The sequence below is a fragment of the Peromyscus californicus genome, unplaced genomic scaffold (assembly GCF_007827085.1).
Source record: "Peromyscus californicus insignis strain IS unplaced genomic scaffold, ASM782708v3 Scaffold_7__1_contigs__length_154581171, whole genome shotgun sequence".
Classification (NCBI taxonomy): Eukaryota; Metazoa; Chordata; class Mammalia; order Rodentia; family Cricetidae; genus Peromyscus; species Peromyscus californicus.
This window is the reverse complement of record NW_026294595.1, coordinates 50,893,419-50,915,395: the sequence shown is the minus strand read 5'-3', so window position 1 is coordinate 50,915,395 and position 21,977 is coordinate 50,893,419. Positions and strand designations below refer to the sequence as shown.

General features: G+C 47.0%; 1 protein-coding gene across 5 annotated transcripts; it reads left to right on the top strand.

The window, feature by feature from the left end:
* Positions 1-480: 480 nt before the first annotated feature.
* Positions 481-20,121, top strand: Chrna1 (cholinergic receptor nicotinic alpha 1 subunit). Of its 5 annotated transcripts, XM_052725580.1 has the most exons (10): positions 5,476-5,658; positions 9,430-9,447; positions 11,917-12,062; positions 12,181-12,225; positions 12,941-13,050; positions 14,683-14,878; positions 15,310-15,559; positions 17,580-17,803; positions 19,232-19,471; positions 19,790-20,121. In XM_052725580.1, the coding sequence occupies exons 1-10, from the start codon at positions 5,616-5,618 to the stop codon at positions 19,919-19,921; spliced, it is 1,404 nt and encodes a 467-aa protein (XP_052581540.1). In that variant the 5' UTR covers positions 5,476-5,615; the 3' UTR covers positions 19,922-20,121. The 5 variants fall into 5 exon arrangements, with proteins under 5 accessions (XP_052581541.1, XP_052581539.1, XP_052581540.1 ...); XM_052725581.1 differs by lacking the exons at positions 5,476-5,658; positions 9,430-9,447 and adding an exon at positions 481-674 and having other exon boundaries at positions 15,322-15,559; XM_052725579.1 differs by lacking the exons at positions 5,476-5,658; positions 9,430-9,447 and adding an exon at positions 481-674.
* The last annotated feature ends 1,856 nt before the right edge of the window (positions 20,122-21,977 follow it).

Genomic DNA, 21,977 nt, shown 5'->3' with positions numbered 1-21,977 from the left:
TCCATGTTATCACAAAACCATCAGCCTGATGTGTGGGGTTCAGAGCTTGTCTGTGTGTTTGGGGGTGAGGGTGGATTTGAGAGCACAGGTATGCAAGTGAAAACACTCAGGGCGATGAGACAGGGGAGTCACAAGTTTGAGGTCAGCTTAGAGCATGTAGAGGGACCCTGTCTGACAAACAAAACTTCAAAACAACAGTAATAACGAAATAGAATTTAAAAGCCTGAGCATTTCTGGCAGACGGCAGCCCTGACAGAGGCAGGTCACTTGGTATAAACTGGATAAAACCTGTCGCAGCCAGCTCTCCAGCCACTCTGCTCAGGTCCTCTGGACTTTATGCTGAGCAATGGTGGGAGCTGAGCTGGATTCTAGCTGAGACTCTTCTGAGGGGAGCCTACCGCTTCCTGGGAATGCACCGAGCTACGGGCGGAGTCCTAGGACTTCCAGGCTGGCCGGCTTGGTGTTTCCACAGTGGGGACCTGGGGACAGCAGGCCGGAGAACCAGCCCTTTCAGAGGGCTCTGACGTTTATCTACCGCCACTTTAATGACTGTTTGTTGCCACCTGCTGGCCGCTGGGCTGCTGAGCAGCATTCTGCAAAAGAGATGCATCCTTGGACCCCCATCAAAATATGGCGACCAGTGTGGTGGCATACGCCTTTAATCCCGGGACTAGGTGAGTTCAAGGCCAGTCTTGTCCACATAGCTAGTTCCAGGCCAGTCATGGACCCCGTCTCCGTAAAATTAAATTAAATTAAAAAATGTGAGTGGGGTAGAGGCAGCACTAATTGGATCAGTGGGTTGTAATTTTGATTAAAAGACTAGGATGTGAATTTGGGAGGAGAAGGGATACAGGAAGAATTGAGGATGGGGGTTGAGAGTGGGTATAATCTAAATACATTGTATACATGCATGGAATTACTTAAGAATAAACTTTCTAAAATGTGAGTGGAGACAGAAGTGAAGGATCTGCAATAATCCATTCATCAAACCATGAAAATGAGTGTGCTTTTTTTTTTTTTACTTATTTATTGTTTTCTTTGGTGTGCTTTTTATAACTATGCTACCTTTCATTCACTCATTAGTCAATCATAAGCACTTCGGACGGACCCACAATGGCATTGGGGTTATTGATAGATTGATAGTCACATTCTCATTTTATTCTCAAATAAAAGCATGCAGCATGGTCTATCCTAGTCATTTATGATTATTTTGATGCAGGTCTGACAATAGCCTGGACTGACCTGGAGCCAGTAATCCCCCTGCCTCAGCCACTCTACTCTTGAATTATGATTTACCTCCATTCACTCCTCACAACCATGACTGACTTCCCATCGACCAGATGTGGCTACAGTGGCGAGCAAAGAGACCCAGTCATTACTCTCTCTTTGCAGTGGGAGAGGCTGATCAACCCCAGAGCCACCATCACAGTGCAGTGTGGTAGAACCAGAGGAAGGGTTTCATTAAGAGTGGGCCTGAAGTGACCCATCGGTCCTAACTAGAGATTCAGGCTGTTTGAAACGCACTGAGGTTATTTAAGCACTTCTACTCTGGGGAGTGAGTGTGTCCTAAACGACAATCAGGAAAGGTGGTTCACGGTATGATTTTGCAGAAAAGCTAATGCACACCACAGAAATGTAAAGAGAGCTGCCCAAGCATCCCTGGATAAAGAGCTGCTTAAGTAAATCATGATGTACTCAAAAAAAAAAAAAAGGAAGGAAGAATATTCTAAAGCCATTGGACATGCAAGAGTAGAACCTCAGGGTTCCAGCAGGATGAGATTTTACTGTTATTTTGCAAGTTATAGTAATAAATCTCACCTCCAGAAACATTTTTATGACTCTTTCCTTCTGCTCCTAGCTACATTGTCATTGTTACTGGATCACTGTGATCTTCATGCACATATGTTGTGATTTCTTCCCTGGGGAAAAAGGGGCACAATCCCCCCCCCCACACACACACACACACACAAAGTCTTTTCTCTCCAGCCCCTATGATGGTTTTTAGTGGTGTTCTTTCCCTGTGAGGAAAAATCACAAAACACAACAGAATCCACTAACAAGAGTTTTATTAAGACATGGAGAAAGGGATAGATGTGATCAGGCCTGCTGTGGGAGAAGTGGGGGCGGGGGGTGTGTGTGGAATGACATGGGGCCTGCCTTTTTAAAGGCAACCCCCACACATGTGCACACAGGCCCACGTGGCTACTCCACACATGCGCATAGATCACATGGTCACATCATGTGTGATTACATGACCACGAAGCAAATGGATTAAGTAGGATGTATGACCCGGAAATGACTAGGCGGAAATAACAAAGTGTCCCGACAGAGCATGCATGACCATGGGGGTGTGGCTGGAATTCCTATCACCCTACTGGCTCCCACCTCATCTCTTTGCCACCCTTTACAGAGGTGCACCTCTGATTCTACCTCTCTTAAATCCTCCCTGGCCAGGATTTTGTGCATGTCAAAGGGACCAATGGTCGGCATATTGTTAAACCCTGTACTCATGTTGCGTTGGCTCCATCAGCCATGTTAACACAGCCACAGAGCCACAGGCCCTGCTCAGGTCCTCCTCCAGGCACCCAGAACTGCCCTCAGCCTCATTTTCTCCTGCCTCTGACTTCCTCCTTCCCACGCTCAGTTGCTACATCCTCACTTCCTCCAAAGCCTTGAAGGTTCCTTTGCTTCTCTACCTACTCATGCCTTTGACCTGATCCAATCATGGCTTTATTTATTTAAAGTGTTTGTTTTTTTAAGCTTTTTTTCTTTAAAATGTTTATTGTACTTTGTGATTTGTGTGTGAGTACCTGTGTATGTATATGTGTGTGTGTACCTGTGTATGTGTATGTGTGTGTGTGTGTGTACCTGTGTATGTGTGTGTGTGTGTGTGTGTGTGTGTGTGTATGGACCGACTCATGACATAACACGTACATGAAGATCTGAAGACAACCTGCAGAAGTCAGTGTTCCCTTTCCTCCCTATGGATCTGAGGATTTGAGCTGAGCCATTTCATTGGCCCTATTCATTCATTCATTCATTCATTCATTCATTCATTCAGTGCTGGAGATGGAACCCAGTGCTTTCCAGGCAAGCTCTCTACGACGAGCCACCCACCCCTGTCCCACCCTTCCTTTAATGAGAAGTCTAAAACGGCTGTTGTAGCTCACAGCCCTCTTGCCATGTGGATCCCTTACTCTTTGGAATTCAAAGCGAAAGGTTCCAAATTTCCAGGTTTGTTTGCTGCCTACCCTCACCTCTTCTTTGTGCCAACCCGCTAACTAAGGCCAGTTAGTCCCCGAGAGATTCTCCTGCGCCCACAGACTGCCCAACTGAGAAGCCTGGCCCCTCTAGTCTCTGGGGGGATGGATGCCGCCCCCACGGCAGCCTTGGCTTTGCTTGGGACATCCTGAATCCTTGAGCGACTGTGTGGAGGTGAGCGCCCCACTGCCTTCTCCCCACTCAGAATTTCATGAGTGAAAACCAAGTATTTATTGTGTGCAGCTATAGAAATTCTGGGGCTTATTTGTTCAGTAGCGAGGGTGATTAAGGCACAATTTGGTCCTTTGCATTGGGACCATGTGGTTAAAAATAAACTCTAGAGGTTGAGAGATGGCTTGGCAATCAAGAGCACGTGTTCTTGCAGAGGACCCAGGTTCGGGTCTCTGTACCCACATGATGGCTCACGATCATCCTCGGGTCCAGTTCCAGGGGATCCAATGCCTTCTGACCTCTGCAGGCACCAAGCTCACATGTGGTGCACAGACATACATGCAGTCAAAATGCTCATACATAAAATAAAATAAATAAATCTAAAAAGTGCTTTTTAAAGAAAAACAATTAAAATAGAGATTAACTCTAAAATGTATAGCTTTGCAGAGGAAGGCAAGAAAACTGATATCGGAGACTAAGAAGAGGCTAAAAGCCATGTTAGGTACTAGAAAATTATTTAATAAAACTGTGGTCTTCGATCACTGGGTGAGCAAAGTGTCTGCTGAGCTTGTGGGTCTGGGAGAAAGGTGACAAACGCCAGAGCCTCTGCTCAAGTTTGGCTCTGGAACTCAGTCACAGGGCTCCTGTGTGGATGAGAGGAATTAGCGGGAGGGTTGTTCACCTGACTGGGCAGTCACAGGGTCACAGAAGGGGGAAGACGGATTACTTTTACCGGTTAACTGATATCCTAGAATTTAAACAGGAAAATATAACGCAGGCTTGCAGCTCTCTCCTCCATCCTGCATGTCCTCTGTCTGTTGTTCGGACCCTGTGGAATGGGATGATTTGACCAGATGCTGTCCTCAGGCTCAAGGTGCGAGACTACTCAGGACTCAATCCCTGAAGGAGCTGGGGGGGCATGGAGCAGACAGGGTGCTCTCAAAGGTCTGCTTTCTGCTGGAACCCAGTCCAACCCTACAAAGAAGCCGCGTTTGGTTTGAAAAGAAAAGCTTCAGTGAGTTGAACAATTGCAAGCTACTCGCTGTGGAGCAGATCTTGTTTTCAGGGACCTTTTAAACAAAGGGCTTGAAAAGCTGAACTCCTCTGCTTTCTGCGTCCCTGAGGGAGAGTAGGCTGAGAGGGGACAGCGGGAAGCAGGAATTTGGAACAAATGCCACTGGGGCGGGACGCCTTTTCCCACTAAGTGCTCTGCTGTAATAATAGGACATGGGAGGCTGCATTGGGCCCAGCTACCAGCTCTGGGTGGGCTAGGTTCTGCTTGACGCAGAGACGGGGGAGGGGATAGCCACTTGGGGCCCAGTTCACAGAAAAGCTGTCCGTGTTAAAAGCCGCATGCGATCATATGTGGAATTCTCCAGCAGCTGATTCAACACCAACCACTCTTCCCAAACTCCTGCAGGTACGGAAGATAGGCATGCTCTGCCCGACTGTGACACAGAACTGCATCCACGTTTAGGGAGTGTGGCCTTGTGTGATTAAGGACAGTTACACAAACTGGTGTCTACTCAAACCCGTGGCCTCCACTGATTCATGCACAAGGTTCTCCATTAATAACTGACTCATGGGCCAACGAGATGGTTCAGCAGGTAAAGGTGCTTGCCACCAAGCGAGATGACCTGAGTTTGATCCCCAGGACCTACATAGTAGGAAAACCAACTTCAGAAAATTGTTCTCTGACCCACACAGGCCCCATGGCATACCCACCACTACCCTCACACAAACAAATAAATGAATGAATAAATAAATAAGCAAACAAATAAACATAATTCAAAACCCCATATGTAAGGCTAGGGGTGTCGTCCAGTGGTAGAGCATTTTTTAGCTATTTTTATTTAACCCGTTGTTAGGTCAGAGTTTGATCTTCAGCACAAAACAGAACAATAAGCCCCTGACTCATGATATATGTAAACTTTAATCAGTTTACACCCAGCATGACTATAGTGATCTTTTAAATCGAGGCGTGACCATAGCCGCAGAAGGCTGGAGTAGCTCTCCGGGCTCTGGGGCTGTGGGCAGCTCAGCTGTCATGCATGCACACAGGTGGTGTGAAACAATAGCCGCCCAGTCAGCTGGCTTCCAACGCCAGCAGCCAAGCTCCAGCCAGGGTGCCAGGGAGCAGACAGGCGGCTGGCTGCTGGAGGCCACACCAGCGCCCACAGCCCATGGAGCTCCCGGCGTTCCTCCTGCTGCTAGTCCTCTGCTCCGGTAAGTGCCGCCGGGCATGGGGGCTCTCCTCTGAGTCCGAAGTGCTAGCGCCCCCGCCCTCCCCCCAGACCTCAGTTTCTCTGATGGGAACCCAGGATGCCCAGCCACACCAGCCTCAGGCTTCTCTACCGCTCACTTCCTGACGTCGGCTCCAACAGACTCCTGAGGATAGATTTTTAGTTTGTTTACCCAGTTAAAGTGGGAGCTGTTTAGTCAAAGGCCACAAGCAAGATATCCTGGTTGCTCTAGTGTTGCCTGGTCCCAGACTCAGCCGTGGAAACACCTTAGGTCACTTGTACAATCTGGGCGGCTAGTAGACCATGGGAGCATTCTGAACTGCCTCCATGTTCAAATCCCTAGCAGGCATGTTCAACACATAGCCTGAGGGCTGCATGTGATCAAAGGTACCTAGGAGTGTGTCCCAACACAAAATCATAAACTTACTAAAGCCTTAATTGGTTTTTTTTAGTTACTTTATTTTTTTATTATTTTGGTAAATTGATCGAATGGTTTGGGGTGTGAACTTTGTAGATGATGTGTTGCAAGATTGGAACTCAAAACAGCAACGTATAGTCACAAATAAGGACATTCATGGGCCTTTTGTTGCTCTAGGATCTGTCTGAGAATGAAGAGGATTGATTGGCAGCTACAGGTGCTGGGAAGGGAAACCTGTTAAATGGAGGTTTAAACTGTCTCTACAGAGAAAATGTTTTGTCTCTTTTTTCAACTTCAGAGTTGTTTTTTAAAAAAGACATATAAACGCACAGCCGCTGCCCTCTCACCCCACTTTCTAAGGCTCTTACTAACATGTGGGTTTAGTTTGAGTTGGACTTAGGAATCTTTGCACAGCCCTTGACCTACTCTCTGCTGTGGAATGTGTCACATCACAGCAGCTGAAATGCTATCCCGCTCTCCCGAGGCCCAGACTTCCGGTGGAGGGAAACAGGAGCTGTGTGTTGATTGCTTCCAAAGGATGTTTACTGGTGATATCATCCTGCAGAGGTGCAAGGTGGCCAACAGCCTGCAGCTTCCCTGATCTGACTTTGCTCTAATAAATACAGGCCTTCCAGGCAAGAGCAAAGAGCAGATACATACACATATTTATTTTCAATAACGAAGTTAGAGAAAATATCTAAACTCAGATCAATTAAATCCTGTGGAATTTGAAACTGATCCAACCAAATCGGGTTCAGTATGTGTACACATGTGTTTGCAAACACTACACTCACTGAAAACTCATTTTTAAAAAATTTAAAAGATGTATGTGCCCCACATGTGTGCCCAGTGACTACAGAGGTCAGAAGAGGGCATTGGATTCCTTGGAACTGGAGTTACACATAGTTATGAGCCATCCTGTGGGCACTGGGAACAGAACTTAGGTCCTCTGCGAGAGCACCAAGTGCTCTTAACTTCTGAGCCATCTCTCCAGCCTCCTCAGTGAAAATTCTTAAGTGACATGCTTCTAAAAATATCTACAAGATCTCTTAGGACAACAAATCCCTGTGCAGCTCTTCAGAGAAGCATGTGTTGTCTGCTTTGAGCAAACCTGAAGTTTCCTGCATTGACTCCCATGTGCAGCCTGTGGGAAGCTGAGAAAGCTCTCGGGGGGGGGGGGGGGGGGGGGGGGTGAAGTCCTGGGTAATGTGTGCTGGTGACCTGGGTATGGCCATGTCAAGCACCCCTGAGCCTCAGACGCGAAGAGGAATAGGAAGGAAAGCCTTCCCCCTAGAGTAAGGCTCAGAGGAAAATGGCAAAGCCTTCCTCTGGTCCATGTGTGAATACTGAAAGTGTGTGCAGAAAATGTCTACCCTAGTTTTCTCCCCCCTGGATAATATGGCCTGAAGACCGCTCCCCTACAGAGCTATTCCCACTGAGATAGCTAATCCTGTCCCCTGCTCCAATTGGATACCATAAACCCTGCCTCCTTGTTTAACTGTATGTAATAACCACTACACCCCGTTCAATCTATATAATAAACATGCTGAGCTTCCAGGATACTATGGTTTCTCCATCTGAGAGACCAGCCATCTGACCCAAGTTTTTCTGTGTCCGTGTGTCTGTCTATGTTTCTTTCATAATTCCCTCACTGCCCCAGCCAGGTCCTTTCCTGGAGCCATGCAAAGGATGTGACAGTAGTCCACAGTAATTTAGAATTATAGCCAGGTGTGGTGGCACACACCTGGGGAGCCCGAGGCAGGTGGGTCTCTGTGAGTTCAAGGCCAGCTTGGTCTACAAAGGGCCGTTACACAGAGAAACCCTATCTCAAAAAACAAAAAATAAACAAACAAAAAAATAAGAAAGAAAGAAAAGAAAAAGAAATTTAGAATTATAAAATGCAGCCCAACAGCCTCAATTTTTTTATTGTAAGGAAACTGAAGTTAGAAGGTGTGAACTGACATGTGGTGGCAAGATGACCTAAATCCTGAGGTGTGATCACTTAAAAACTTGGTTTGTCCCATGCACAAGCCTAAAACGACCTGAAATCACCCAGGTAGAGACACAGCATGAGATTGGAGTAAGATTTACCTATAGTGACTCACTGCAGTTCAGAATTCCTTTGGTCAAAACCAGAGGCCAGTTCCCTGCGTACAAATGCTAACCGGGCTGGTGGGATGGCTCAGTAAGTACAGCACTGGCCTTATAAACACAGGACCTTAGTTCAGTCCCCAGAACCCACACTTAAAAAAACCAAGCATGGTGGTGCACATGTCTGTAATCCCAGGGACATAAAACTGGGGAAGGGAAGGCAGACAGATGCCTATGGCTTACTGGTCATCCAGCCGAGCCTGCACGGTAAATTTTAGGCTAATGAGAGACTCTGTCTCCAAAACGAGGTGGATCCCTGAGAAATGACATCTGAGGTTGTCCTCTGACCTCCACATGCATGTACATATATGTACTTGCATATACACACACATGTGCAAATACACACAGTCTCACACATAGATTACAGATAAGACCCACATGATATAGAAACTTGTGGCTGAATTCACCTTCTTGGCATCAGTCTTCTGTGGGCAAAATTCTCATTCGTTCCTGTCAGGGCCACTCTCTCTGCTCACTGAACACACCGCAGTCACTGTTCTGTTTACATAACACCTTTCGTGGAGATCTTCTCCTGTCTTCCACTCAAGAGTCCCACCGCCACCTTTCTTAGGACACGTGGCCTTCCAATGTGTTCACAGTTTCATTTATGTAAATGCAAATGTCAATCACCATGTGGACAGAGAGAAGAGGTTCACCTTTGTTGAGGAATACTACTTTAACCATGTCAAGTGTGTTACATTTGGTTATGTAATTATGTAAATTAATTATGTAAAGATGTGTTGCTCTTTCAGGTGCCTGCCTAAGGTACATGATCAGTCTAATAAAAAGCTGAATGGCCCATAGCTAGGCAGTAGAGGAATAGGTGGGCTGGCAGGCAGAGAGAATAAGTAGGAAAAGGAATCTAGGCAAGAGAGAGAGAGAAAGAAAACAAAGGAGAAAGAGACGGAGATGCCGGAGGCCAGCCAGCCAGGCAGCCTCCAGCCAGTCAGACACAGAGAAAGCATGGAAATAGGACATACTACAGAAGGAAAGAAAGGTAAAAAGCCCAGAGGCAAAACATAGATGAAGAGAAACAGGTTAAAATAAGTTGTAAGCTAGTTGGGACAAGCATAAGATAAGACTGAACATTCATGGCTAATATAAGTCTCTGCGTCATGATTTGGGAAAGCCTGCTACACGTCTTCAAATATCTTACCATTCCTAAAACATGTTTGCATGCTGCAGATGTTCGGCTGATGTTTGGTGAGTTAGCAATGTCATCACCATTGGAATAAAGAGTATCAGTGTGACTTGGCTAAAAAAGGGCGATATTGACCTGCTTTGTTTTCTATTTATAACCTGCCTTTTTAATGAAAGCCTTTTACAAGCATGTGTTGACTCCCGCTCTCCAAGCCATATCGGAGCTGGGAAGGGGATCGCAGAATTTTTCCTTGGAGTCTTGTAAAATTCTTTCACATTGGCTTGCTTACTCATTCTATTACTGATGGTCCTATGGGCTGTTTCCTGGCAATGGGCCACAGTAAGGTTTCTATAAACACTGTGTGTGGGGGGGAGGGGGCGGTTCAACTCCTCACCTTGCCTGTTGAAATCAGTTTAAGAAAAAGAGAGTGGGGTGGATATTCCCTGTGGAGGGAACAAGGCCCCTTGCATTGGCTAGGGCAGGAGCTAAGTGCCTCAGGCATGCTGGTATGCTCATCCCAATTCTCCCCTTCTTAGTGAGCCATTGGGCGGGACTCAGAGCTTTCCTGGGACATAATGCTGACCCAGCACTCTATCCATTGCTTTCTAGCATGTTCTTCCCTCCTGTGCAAAAAAAAAAGTGTCTTACACAGCACCCTCTCTTGAGGGTCATCAGCTTGCCAACAGCTTGAGGATTGGGCTTCCTTGGTACTGTTGGACGTTTTGAGGTTCAGGAAACTCAGGAAGCTAGATGTGACCACATCAGGGTCCACGAGGGCCACAGTGGAGAGGTTTAAACTATGCTGAAAGGTTCAAGTCCAAATGGAGATTACTCTTTACCTTTAGAGAAGAAATAAACTGCCTGTTTACAATCCTGCTTCTCACTAGGAGGGGAATGGGAGAGCAAGACTACCAACTGAACCTCAGAGTTCTCCGCTGTGAAGCTGGGGGTGGGGAGGGGTCACCAGCTGAATCATTATAATGATTCAGGAGGGTTACAGATGTTCATAGGATTTTACATACTAATTCATCACATAGCATCAGTCATTTCATAAAGATCCAGGCTCTAAGTGAGAATCAACACTACCGCATGAAGATGGAACACACCTCATTCATTCAGTATCTCAAGCTGTCTTGGCCCATGGAGAAGTCATGGCGGCCTCAGCAACAGCCTCTGGAAAGGGAATATCTGGTTACACGAATCGGGGCAAATGGATTGCCCCTTGGTAGGCAACCTCAGCATATGATGGATTTGGGAGGGATTTTCTCCTAGGGGGAGGGTAGATGCAGTTGGGAGGTTGCAACCAGATCACACTCCTAAACTTAAGAGTTGATATGGGATTACCACAAGGAATGTGAGGGTTCTGCTAGCTGAGTGACCTTGGGCAAGTCCTGCACCTTCTGAAGGTCAGGTCAGAACAGTCAGCTTGCCTTAGCAGCCTCGGGGGTGGTACCTGGTAGAGCCAAGAAGGAAACTATGTTCTGAGTAGAAGTCCTACCAGGTCATCAAAGTACAGGGGGGTTGGGTTTTATTTATTTATTTTCCTCTGTTTTAATTGGTGCATGGCTCTACCGGAAGTAATTTGTAAAAATTGAGGTAAAACACACATTACGTCAATTTGGCTGTTTTAAGCATTTAAAGTACACAGTTCAGTGATATTATCACTATTACCTAGTTCTGGAACTTTTTTGTTGTCTCCAAAGGACACTCTGATCCCATTAAGTGGAACCCACCTGTCTTTCCACCTCTACTGATTTACCCTTCCAGATGTCTCAAACAGCATGTACCCTTGATATCTGACTTTTTGCACTAGCTTAATGTTATTAATGTGCATCCATGTTGCAAGAGTATCCTCACTTCATTCCCGTTTTATGACTCAATAATATTCCATTGTTCGACTGTACCACAACTTATCCATCCGCTTACCTGTTAATGACACTCAGAGTAGTTCCCACCATCTGAGTATGATACGCAGTTTGGTTATTCTTTTGGGTGTACACCAGGAGTGAACTTGCTGGGTCACATGTTAACTATGGATTTAGATAGTTGAGGAACTCAACATATTGTATTCTCACCAACGTGTGTGAGGTTTCAAGTTTTCCATAACTTCACCAACACCTTTTACTTTCCTTGTGGCCAGCCTCGGGGTTGTAAACCAGCACCCCCTTTCAACTGTTCACGGCATCCTGAGATAGGACCCAGCCAGTCCGAGGTTGTCTTCTACCATGTCGAGACTAAAGCACCTGTGCAAGCCTTTCTCTGGTTTTTTCTTGGGTGTAGTCTCCTGGCAAATGTGAGATGGCCAGGGGCTGCATTAAGTAAGGTCACCTATCGAGAGAACATGCGCTGTCCGACCCAACTGTTTCTGGGTAAGGGACCCCACCAGCAACTGTGTTTGGGAGGGGACAGAGAGGTGCCTTTGACAGGGGCTCTGTGTGCCCTTCGTTAGCTGGCTGTGCCTCTAACCCTGGTGAGAGTGTGTGCAAGATGGGGAACAGTGTCTGACAAGGCATGTGTCATTTGCTGCCCAGCTGGCCTTGCTCTGGGCTCCGAACACGAGACCCGTCTGGTGGCGAAGCTATTTGAGGGCTATAGCAGCGTGGTACGGCCGGTGGAGGACCACCGTGAGATTGTGCAGGTCACCGTAGGCCTCCAGCTGATCCAGCTCATCAATGTGGTAAGAGGGGTGCTGGGGGGCTCCCTGTGGCACCCACCATGTGCCACCACCCTCACACTGGACCCTCTCCCCTTGGTGTCCCTATACATGTCCTAAAGAGGGGCTTCTCTGTTTTCAGGATGAAGTCAATCAGATTGTGACAACCAATGTTCGTCTGAAACAGGTAATGCGACTGGGCGATTGCACTTACGCTGCTTTTATTCACCTAAAATCAAAGCTGGGCCCAGATGAGGAAATCTAGGAAATAGGATGGAATACCAAAATGATGAAAGTAAGGTCCCTTGGAACAGTGGGAGCGTACATATCTGGTATATCTTGATATCCTGTTTGATTTTGAGTTCAATGTTCATGTTTATTCTTCTCTGTGTGGATTCATCTGCTAGGGAGACGATAGCCAAGAAATACAAACTAGAAGCCTTCAACAACAGGAATTTGTCATTGCTCTGTTCTGGAGCCCAGATGTTCCAAAGTTAATTGTCATTGAAGTTGGTTCCTTCTGAGGACTGTGAGGGGGAATGTATTCCAGAAGTTTCTACTAGACTTGTAGATAGCTGTTGTCATGTTCACTAAACATTCTCTCTGTGTATTTGGTGTCTGTGTGTGGAGTGTGTGTTTGTGTGTTTAAATTTCCTCTTTTTATAAGGACGCTGGCCTGGGGCTTACCCTAATGACCTCATTTTAACTTAATTCCTCTGTAAAGATACAACTAAGGGCCCATTCTGAAGTATGGGCTAGCACTTGCAGGAGTGAATTCCACCGAAATTCAAATCCATTGGTGACATTGTGTTCCTAAAGCTTGCTGGCCCATGGGGACTCTGGATCACTCTAGATAAGACGTCGATTCCACGCCCTAATTAGGGAAATGTCTCCCCTTCTAGCAATGGGTAGATTACAACTTGAAATGGAATCCGGAAGACTATGGCGGAGTGAAAAAAATTCACATCCCCTCGGAAAAGATCTGGCGGCCGGATGTTGTTCTCTATAACAAGTAAGCAAAGACACGAAAGGTGGGCCAAGTGTCCCCTCGGAAGGACTGCCACATGCATTTCCCCAGCGTTTGCATTAAATAACCCTTAAAATCAGAGCCACGTTGACAGGCGAGGGGTGCCATATGGCGTCCCATGTTATGAATAGAAACAATTATGGGACCAAATTGAATCAGGGCTGTGGGTGGGGACGTTAATCCCGGAGAGCCGCAGTGGGGTGTGTGGCAACCATCCGAGTCACCTGGACTTCCATCTCTGAGTTCCTTGGAATCAAATACCGCCCCCACCCCCACCCCCTTCCGCCTCCCCTCCCCCACATCCCGCCACCAAATGGGTCTCAACTCCCAGGAGTCTCTGGAACGCCGCCGTCCCAGCACCAATACCCGGATGTCTGCGTTGCCATCCACGAGGCCCTGCAACAGACTGCGTGTTGTGAAATTATAATGTGATTCAAGACACTTGGCTTAATGACACGTTCATTATCATATGCCCTTCATTTGTCAGGGAATATTCATTTCAAAGAGCGTCCTTCCAAGGCAGGAGTAGGAGCATGCGCAGTCAGCTAGAGGATTTGCAGTCAGAACCCACACAAACCGCGGCTGGGAGAGCTGTGCGTACCTGCAGATGTTCCTGGGGCTGGTCTCGGCGGTGGATGAAAATGATGCCCTCTGGCGGCCCTCCTAGCTTCTACCACACGCCGCCCAGCTATAGCTGGGATTCCAGCTTGACCCAAATTCCCCATGGCTTGGCGGTCCCTTTCTGTAGAGAGATGCTGATGGACGCAATTTAATGGGAACCCCACGACAGCTCTGGTCCTCTCCACAGTCTCACAAGGAACACCTCCATGGCTAAAAAGAGCTGGTGATGCAGCTCGGGCAGAGGATTTGTCTACCTCGTGAAACCCTTGTACTGAATCCTCAGAACTAGAGGAAACGGAAGTTTGGGTTTTTAGAGGTATACGAGAGGGGATCCAGCTATGAGGCCATGTTGGGTCTTGCAGGTTGGTGCTGAAGGCCCACACTTGGGGGGAGGGACTGGCTCTGCGCCCTTCTCTCTCAGCTACAATGGCCCCTCCCCTGCTGGCCAGAAGGCGTCTGAGTTTGTGACCTGCCCACCAAGTTCTAAACAGCCCTGAGAAGGGCACCAGTCCTCCACCGCTGTATTCAGCTGCTAGGAGTGTTTTGTTTTAAATTTCCAGGTTTCCCAGTCAACTCTCCAAGTACACAGATGGGGCCTGGCATTACCAGAGTCTCTTGGGGCTGGAAAGGAAAGCTGAGTTGCCATGGGCCTATGTCACCTGTTATTCCTGTAGATTCCCACATTCTTCTCTGATACTCTGACTGGGGGCTTGCTTCACACTCAGAATCTGCGTTCTTTCTTTCATTGGCTCACTGACCGATCGACAGGGTAGGTCTCGGGATGTAGCCCAGACTAACTGAGGACTCTTAATCCACCTGCCTCAGCCTCTGGAGTGCTGCAATCACAGGAGCACTCCAGCACACTTGGCTAGGGCTTAGGGATGTGTGCTTTTTGAGCATTACCGCAGTGAGTCTTATTATAGGAGGACTTTGGGGAGCACTGTCATAGATTAGGATGCAGCATTGGAGCCATCTTCTCCCTTATCCCAACCGTAGTGCAGATGGCGACTTCGCCATTGTCAAGTTCACCAAGGTGCTCCTGGACTACACTGGCCACATCACCTGGACACCTCCAGCCATCTTTAAAAGCTACTGTGAGATCATTGTCACCCACTTTCCCTTCGATGAGCAGAACTGCAGCATGAAGCTGGGCACCTGGACCTATGATGGCTCTGTGGTGGCCATCAACCCGGTAAGCGGTGGCCTCCCGGGATGAAGCTGGTTTCAGGAACAGGGCCACCCAGGTATCCAAGTCAGCCTCCTGACAATCACAGGCTCACTCCGAACTAGAGAAGCATCTAGTTGTATGGCTTCCAATTGCGTGCCAAGGTCCCTGATGCACTGCCTGGGAGTTCTAAGAGTTCCCTTTGCTGTGTTGTCTCAAGAATTCTGATGAATGAGTCTTGAGCAGGGCTTGGGTATCAGTGTTTTATAGTTTCCCAGAGATTTGAGTGTGGGGCCAAAATGAATAACCCTAACTTATTATACAATGCGTGCTATGTGAAAAAACCCATTACCCCAACATAGGGGGCCCAACATCCCTCTTGGGGAAGTGACCCTCTAAATGGTTACCACATCACTGACCCTCCTCAGAGTGGTATAGCGGGCCTCCGCAAACCTTAGTCTGTTTCTCAGGAAAGCGACCAGCCGGATCTGAGTAACTTCATGGAGAGTGGAGAGTGGGTGATCAAGGAGGCCCGGGGCTGGAAACACTGGGTGTTTTATTCCTGCTGCCCCAACACCCCCTATCTGGACATCACCTACCACTTCGTCATGCAGCGCCTGCCCCTCTACTTCATCGTCAATGTCATCATTCCCTGCCTGCTCTTCTCCTTCTTAACCAGCCTGGTGTTCTACCTGCCCACAGACTCAGGTGAGTGCAGTTGCCATGACTACGGCTGCTATGGAGCCCGGGCTGCTATTTCAGGGGTAGCCAGGAATAACTGTGTGCTACCAGAGGCACAGGGACCCAAATCATCACGGCTCTGGACAGGATGCAGGCGGACAGTTGCTGAGCTGGCTGTATGACTTGAGTGGAGCTCATAGCTGGGAATCAAACTCAGGTTCTCTGGAGGAGTACCAAGTGCTCTTGATCATTAGCAATCTCTGCAGCCTCCTACACACCCCCACATTTCTACTTCTTTATTTTAACATGTATGAGTATTTTGCCTACATGTATGTGTGTGCATACATGGGTGTGCCTGGTGCTAACGGAGGCCCAAAGGGGGCATCTTTTCCCCTGGAATCGCAGTTATAGATGGTTGGTTGTGACTGCAGTGTGGATGCTGGGAACGGAGCAGCCAGTGCTCTTGATGGCTGCAAATATATATTTCCAACTTCCCAAGCAAATGAAACTTCTGAAAGCAAGTGGAGAAAACACTGCCTAGTGCGACACGGAAACTAATTAGCATCTATAAATGCTGAATTACGACTGTATAATGAAAGAGTTATGACCACTTAGTACGTAGCTAAATAGTAGTGTTATTAGAGAAGAAATGCTAAGTAACTTGATAGCTTAACGTTCATAATTCTAACTCTTTGGGGAGTAGAATTGAGAACTCCATGCTTTGCTCTGTGTTTGCTGTGTTTAGTCACTCCCCAGGATTCACAGGAGACCAGTTCTAGGATGCCACGGGTCCTGAAATCCAAGGATGCTCGAGTCCTTCGTATACAATGGCATCGTAGTCACAGGGAACTTCTGCACAACCTTTGATACTTAAAATTATTTCTTGATATGCTGTAAAGGCTACACAAAGAGCTATCATACTATATTGTCTGGGGGATAGCGGCATATATTTAATGTAGATATAATTTAATTTTTCTGAACATTTCCAACACGAGTTTGGTTGAATTCTTGCAAAATCTTCGGATACAGAAGGCTGACTGTACATCTACCATCTGGAAGGCTATGAAGAGGTCTATAATAACAGCAGGCAGGGCAATATGAGAGAACCCCCTCCACCAGGGACCCCAACAAGAGCAACCCAAGGTTTGCTATAACACCCATCTGACCTTCCTGATATCTGCCTAGCCAGGACTCCTGAGACTCGGGGCCTGCAGGAAAAAGACAGGAGTTTAGGGAAATCCCTACTTTAAAAAAAAAAACAAAAACAAAAAACCTTGTAAAATGAGTGAGAAGACAAAGTTTCTAGAGGGAGGTCAGGGGTCCCTGGGCATGCTGAAGACAGCCCCTCAATGGCAGAGTTCATCTTTTTTTCAGTTTGGCCTTGCACCTCGCTTCATACTGAGAGAAATGTATTTCTGAACTGCCCAGCCATCTGCCGGCTAACAAAAAGACCAGGACTGAGGTTTAGTCAAACTTCCACCCTGAGTCTAGCTTGCCAACCCAGAATCTCTCTTGTTTTCCTGAGTCCCAACAAAAAGGAGGAGTCTAGGGCATGAAATGAAGTCGCCCTTCGCTGCTTGGCAACCTGTAATGGAAACAGCGGCCACTTGATGCTCAGTAGGGTTAAGACGCTGTGGTCACACAGGGGAGAAATCCCCAGATTATCCTTGGAGAACATGCCGGCCACATTCCTTCGCCTTGGATGAGCGTATGAGGATTGCCTTGATGGAATGCCACATGGGGGCTTTAAACCATAGCAGCGTGGGGTTTTCATAGCTCTGAAAGCTCAAATTGAGAGGAGGGAGCCAACAGGCTTCGTCTATTCTGAGGCCAATATCCTGTCCTGGCATGGACACCTTTTCCACGTCCTCACATGGTCTTCCTGTACACGTCTGTGCCCAAAGTCCCCCTTACTGTGACACCAGTAACTCCCCCACTCTCTTTGCCATAATTATCTTCTTAATACATACCCAAATACAGTCACACTCTGAAGTCCTGGGGTTCCAGGAGTGGGTGGGCGTTGCATTTCTTCCTTGTGTCTCTCCAGGGGAGAAGATGACACTGAGTATCTCTGTCTTGCTATCCCTCACTGTGTTCCTCCTGGTCATCGTGGAGCTGATCCCTTCCACCTCCAGTGCCGTGCCTTTGATCGGGAAGTACATGCTGTTCACCATGGTGTTCGTCATCGCGTCCATCATCATCACCGTCATTGTTATCAACACCCACCACCGCTCGCCCAGCACCCACGTCATGCCCGAGTGGGTGCGGAAGGTGAGTGCCCAGACTCACAGGTCTCCCCTTCAGTGACACCAACCACATCCTAGCTAACACCTGGAATACTTGGGAATGAAAGACCTTCCTGGGCTTAGGGAAGCGGGAACAGTTTTTTGTGGGGACAGCTCATGTAGCCTTCCCCAAGACAGAAGAAAAGTAAAATAAATAAAACCCACAAAAATTTATGCAATCTCTGATTAGAAGTTAATAGATCCAGCCGGGCGGTGGTGGCGCACGCCTTTAATCCCAGCACTCGGGAGGCAGAGCCAGGCGGATCTCTGTGAGTTCGAGGCCAGCCTGGACTACCAAGTGAGTTCCAGGAAAGGCGCAAAGCTACACAGAGAAACCCTGTCTCAAAAAACAAAAACAAAAAAAAAAAAAGAAAAAGAAAAAAAGAAATTAATAGATCTCTGTCTTCCCACTTGGACATTCTTTGCTGCTGTTGTTTGTTTTGTTTTGTTTTGGGTGGATTTTTTTTGTTTGTTTTTTGTTTTTGTTTTTTGAGACAAGGTTTCTCTGTGTAGTCCTGCCTGTCCTGGAACTCACTCTGTAGACCAGGCTGGCCTCGAACTCACAGAGATCCACCTGCCTCTGCTTCCCGAGTGCTGGGATTAAAGGCGTGTGCCACCACACCAGACAAGGACATTCTTAAGATTTCTATTGGTGTGTTTCCCAATTTGTGAACAGACGTGCTTGTTTTCACTGGTGAAAATCATCAGTTGAGAACAGAATAAGCAGGAGGAGAGAGAGGAGGGCCCTGGTGTGAGGAGAGTGCTCTCGAATATTTATGTTATTGAACTGAAAATGTGTTAATACCTCACGTATGTCTTTTTATTTTAATCAGTTGATTTTGTGGTCATGCTGGGGATTGAGCTCAGGGCCCTGAACATTCTTGACAAGCATTATATCCCTGAGCCAAATATGCCCATTTTTGATAAACATCATACAGATACTAAGCTGTGTGGAATTAGTGTCAGTAATAATGGCTTACCATGGAGGCTTTCTGGAGGACACTAACTGTTCCTGTTAGACGACTCTGTATACTTAACATCAGGAACAAGACCAGAAGGAAACAGTCGAGTAATTCTGTGTGGCTAAATGTTTACGTACTTGAGGCTTCAGGACTGGTCTTTAATCATATGGCCCCGAAAACATGCTGTCAAGGAAGGTTCTGTTGCCTGCAGCATTGGTGGCTGCACACAGGCTCCCTCCAGTGGCCAACTGCTCACATTACAGAACACAGCTGTACCCTACAGCCAGATGTATTGTCCTTGACCCTGCAGAGCTGTCCTTTGGTTTTAAGTTCAAGGAGGGTGAGGACTAGAGATGCTGAGTGATTTGCCCAAGATTTTGGAAAATTCAAAGACAGTGGTTCTTGAAATGTTGACAAGAAGTCTCATGCCATGAATTTCTTTTTTATGTTAGGTTTTTATCGACACTATCCCAAACATTATGTTTTTCTCCACAATGAAAAGACCATCCAGAGACAAACAAGAGAAAAAGATTTTCACAGAAGACATAGATATCTCTGACATTTCCGGGAAGCCGGGGCCTCCACCTGTGGGCTTCCACTCTCCGCTAATCAAGCACCCCGAGGTGAAAAGTGCCATCGAGGGTGTTAAGTACATCGCAGAGACCATGAAGTCAGACCAGGAGTCCAATAATGTAAGCTTTGTGGCTTCAAGTCTACACCTCTGGGTTTAAATGATCAAACGCATGAGTGTGACAGGTGGGTTTGACCTGAGCATTGAGTTGGCTCCAAGCTACAGCTACTGACCTCGGATGTGCTGGGTTGACTACCCCTAGGGTACTTTAGTAACTCATTTTGGTGTAAAATAATTACACACAAAAAAAATAAGATCATAATATCAGACTCGAGTGTTAAGGTTGGAGATTTATATATTGAAGGCCAGGCCAGTAGGGGATGCTATGAGCCTGTGTCCCATCTTAAGGGATCCTGCCTAATGCCCTCTTCCCTCCCAGGCATCTGAGGAATGGAAGTATGTTGCGATGGTGATGGACCACATTCTCCTTGGAATCTTTATGCTGGTATGTCTCATCGGGACACTGGCTGTGTTTGCAGGTCGGCTCATCGAGTTACATCAGCAAGGGTGAACAGAAGCTGAGATTGAGCCGGCCTCTGCCCCAGCCCCAGCCAGCACTGGGGAAGACGGGAAAGAGGAAGTTCTTTAGTATTTTCACACTTACCAAACATGCTGTTTCCTTCAAGTCCTGTTAATGGTGGTGATCTCTGTTCACACTGCTATGGTCTTGTAGTAAATAAAACCTTTGTAGTAAATAAAAGTGAGCCTTCAAAAAAAGTGTTCATTTCTGAGTTTTGCTTGGATACTCAAGGTTTTCTGTTGTATTGACATTGCTAATTATTTTTGTTTTCTTTTCTTTAAAAAACATTGTACATGTACGGGTGCTTTGCCTGCATGTATGTCTGTATACCACACACATGCCTGGTGCCCATGAAGGTCAGAAGAGGGCATTGGATTCCCTGGAACTGGAGTTACAGATGGTTCTGAGCCACCATGTAGAACCTGGGAACTGAACCCAGGTCTTCTGGAAGAGCAGCCAGTGTTCCTAACCACTGAGTCTTCTCTCCAGCCCTACTAACTGTTATTTTTAAAGCACAGAGAGTCCTTTATTTAGACATACAGTTTCATACCTACTAGGAAAACCTGTCTACCAGACTCCCCCCAAAGACAAAGCATTTGATGTGGACACAGAGGAAACAGCAGAAAGGAAATTAGGTAGCTTTAAACTTAAAAAAAAAAAAAAAAGCGTGCATGTGTGTGTGTGTGTCTGTGTGTGTGTGTGTGTGTGTGTGTGTGTGTGTGTGTGTGTGTGTGTGAGCGCACGCGTGCATGTCATGACACATGCATGGAAATCAGGGGACAACTTTTAGGGGTCGGTTCTCATCTTCCCTTTCATTTGAGGCGGAGTCTCTCTTGTTATTTCTGCTGCTGTGTTACCTACTCAAGGCAAGCTTGGGGGCGGGGAGGTGGCGGGAGGGGGGGGCGGGGAGGGATTTCTTCTCTCTATGCTTCCCACCACCCGCCACGGAGTGCTGGGACTATAGCTTCATGCTGCCAACTCCAGCTCTTAACACGGGTTCTAGGGTGGAGTTTAGGTCATTAGGTTTGTGCAGCCATAATTACTCTCGCCCACTAACCCATTTCCCTGGTCCAAAGGTAACTTTAGGGCAATCAACAGGCAAATACTACCCAAAACTCATGATTTAAAGTACGTTTCTGAGCCGGGCGGTGGTGGCGCACGCTTTTAATCCCAGCACTTGGGAGGCAGAGGCAGGTGGATCTCTGTGAGTTCGAGGCCAGCCTGGGCTACCAAGTGAGTTCCAGGAAAGGCGCAAAGCTACACAGAGAAACCTTGTCTCGAAAAACAAAAACAAAAACAAAAACAAAAATAAATAAATAAAGTACATTTCTGAAACCAGGAAAGGGAGAAAGGTTTCTTAAGTGGTTTTTGTTAGAGAGGCCTTTTCAGAAGAGTGCTCGGATTGCACCCAGAGACTTGCAAACGCACGTGTGCATGGAGCTATAACTGAGCCCCAGCTTTCCCAGTTTAGCAGGGTCCCAGGGATTTGTTCTCAGGACCTAGGAAGAGCAGGGTAAGCCGCTGACACCATGAGAATCATCTCACCTATATGGATTTATTTTATCCAAATAATTTCACACAGTTTCCATAATGTCCTTATTTTACAAATGAAAAAAAAGTGTAAATTTGGGGAAAGTTAAGGTCTACTCCAACTAGAAGCAGAAAAGCTGAAATCTGAATCCAGACCTTAAGATTCTAAAACGGGGGTTGGAAAGATGGCTCAGCACTTACAAGCACTGAGTTCAATTCCCAGCAACCACATGGTGCATGGTGGCTCACAACCATCCTTAATGCGATCTGATGCTCTCTTGTGGCATGCGGGCATACATGCTAACAGAACACTCATACATAAGAATATAAATGTTTTTAAAGTTAAATAAAAAGATGCTCAGACAACTCCCAGCTGAGCCTGTCACCTGCTCCCTTGCTGTCCTGGCCACACCTAGCTTGATCTAAGCTGTTCTGTACCTCTGGTCCATGTTGTTGGGCACTCTGATCTTAGTGACATCCCACTTTCTGCTTTCCCATTTAAACTTCCTGGCTTTTC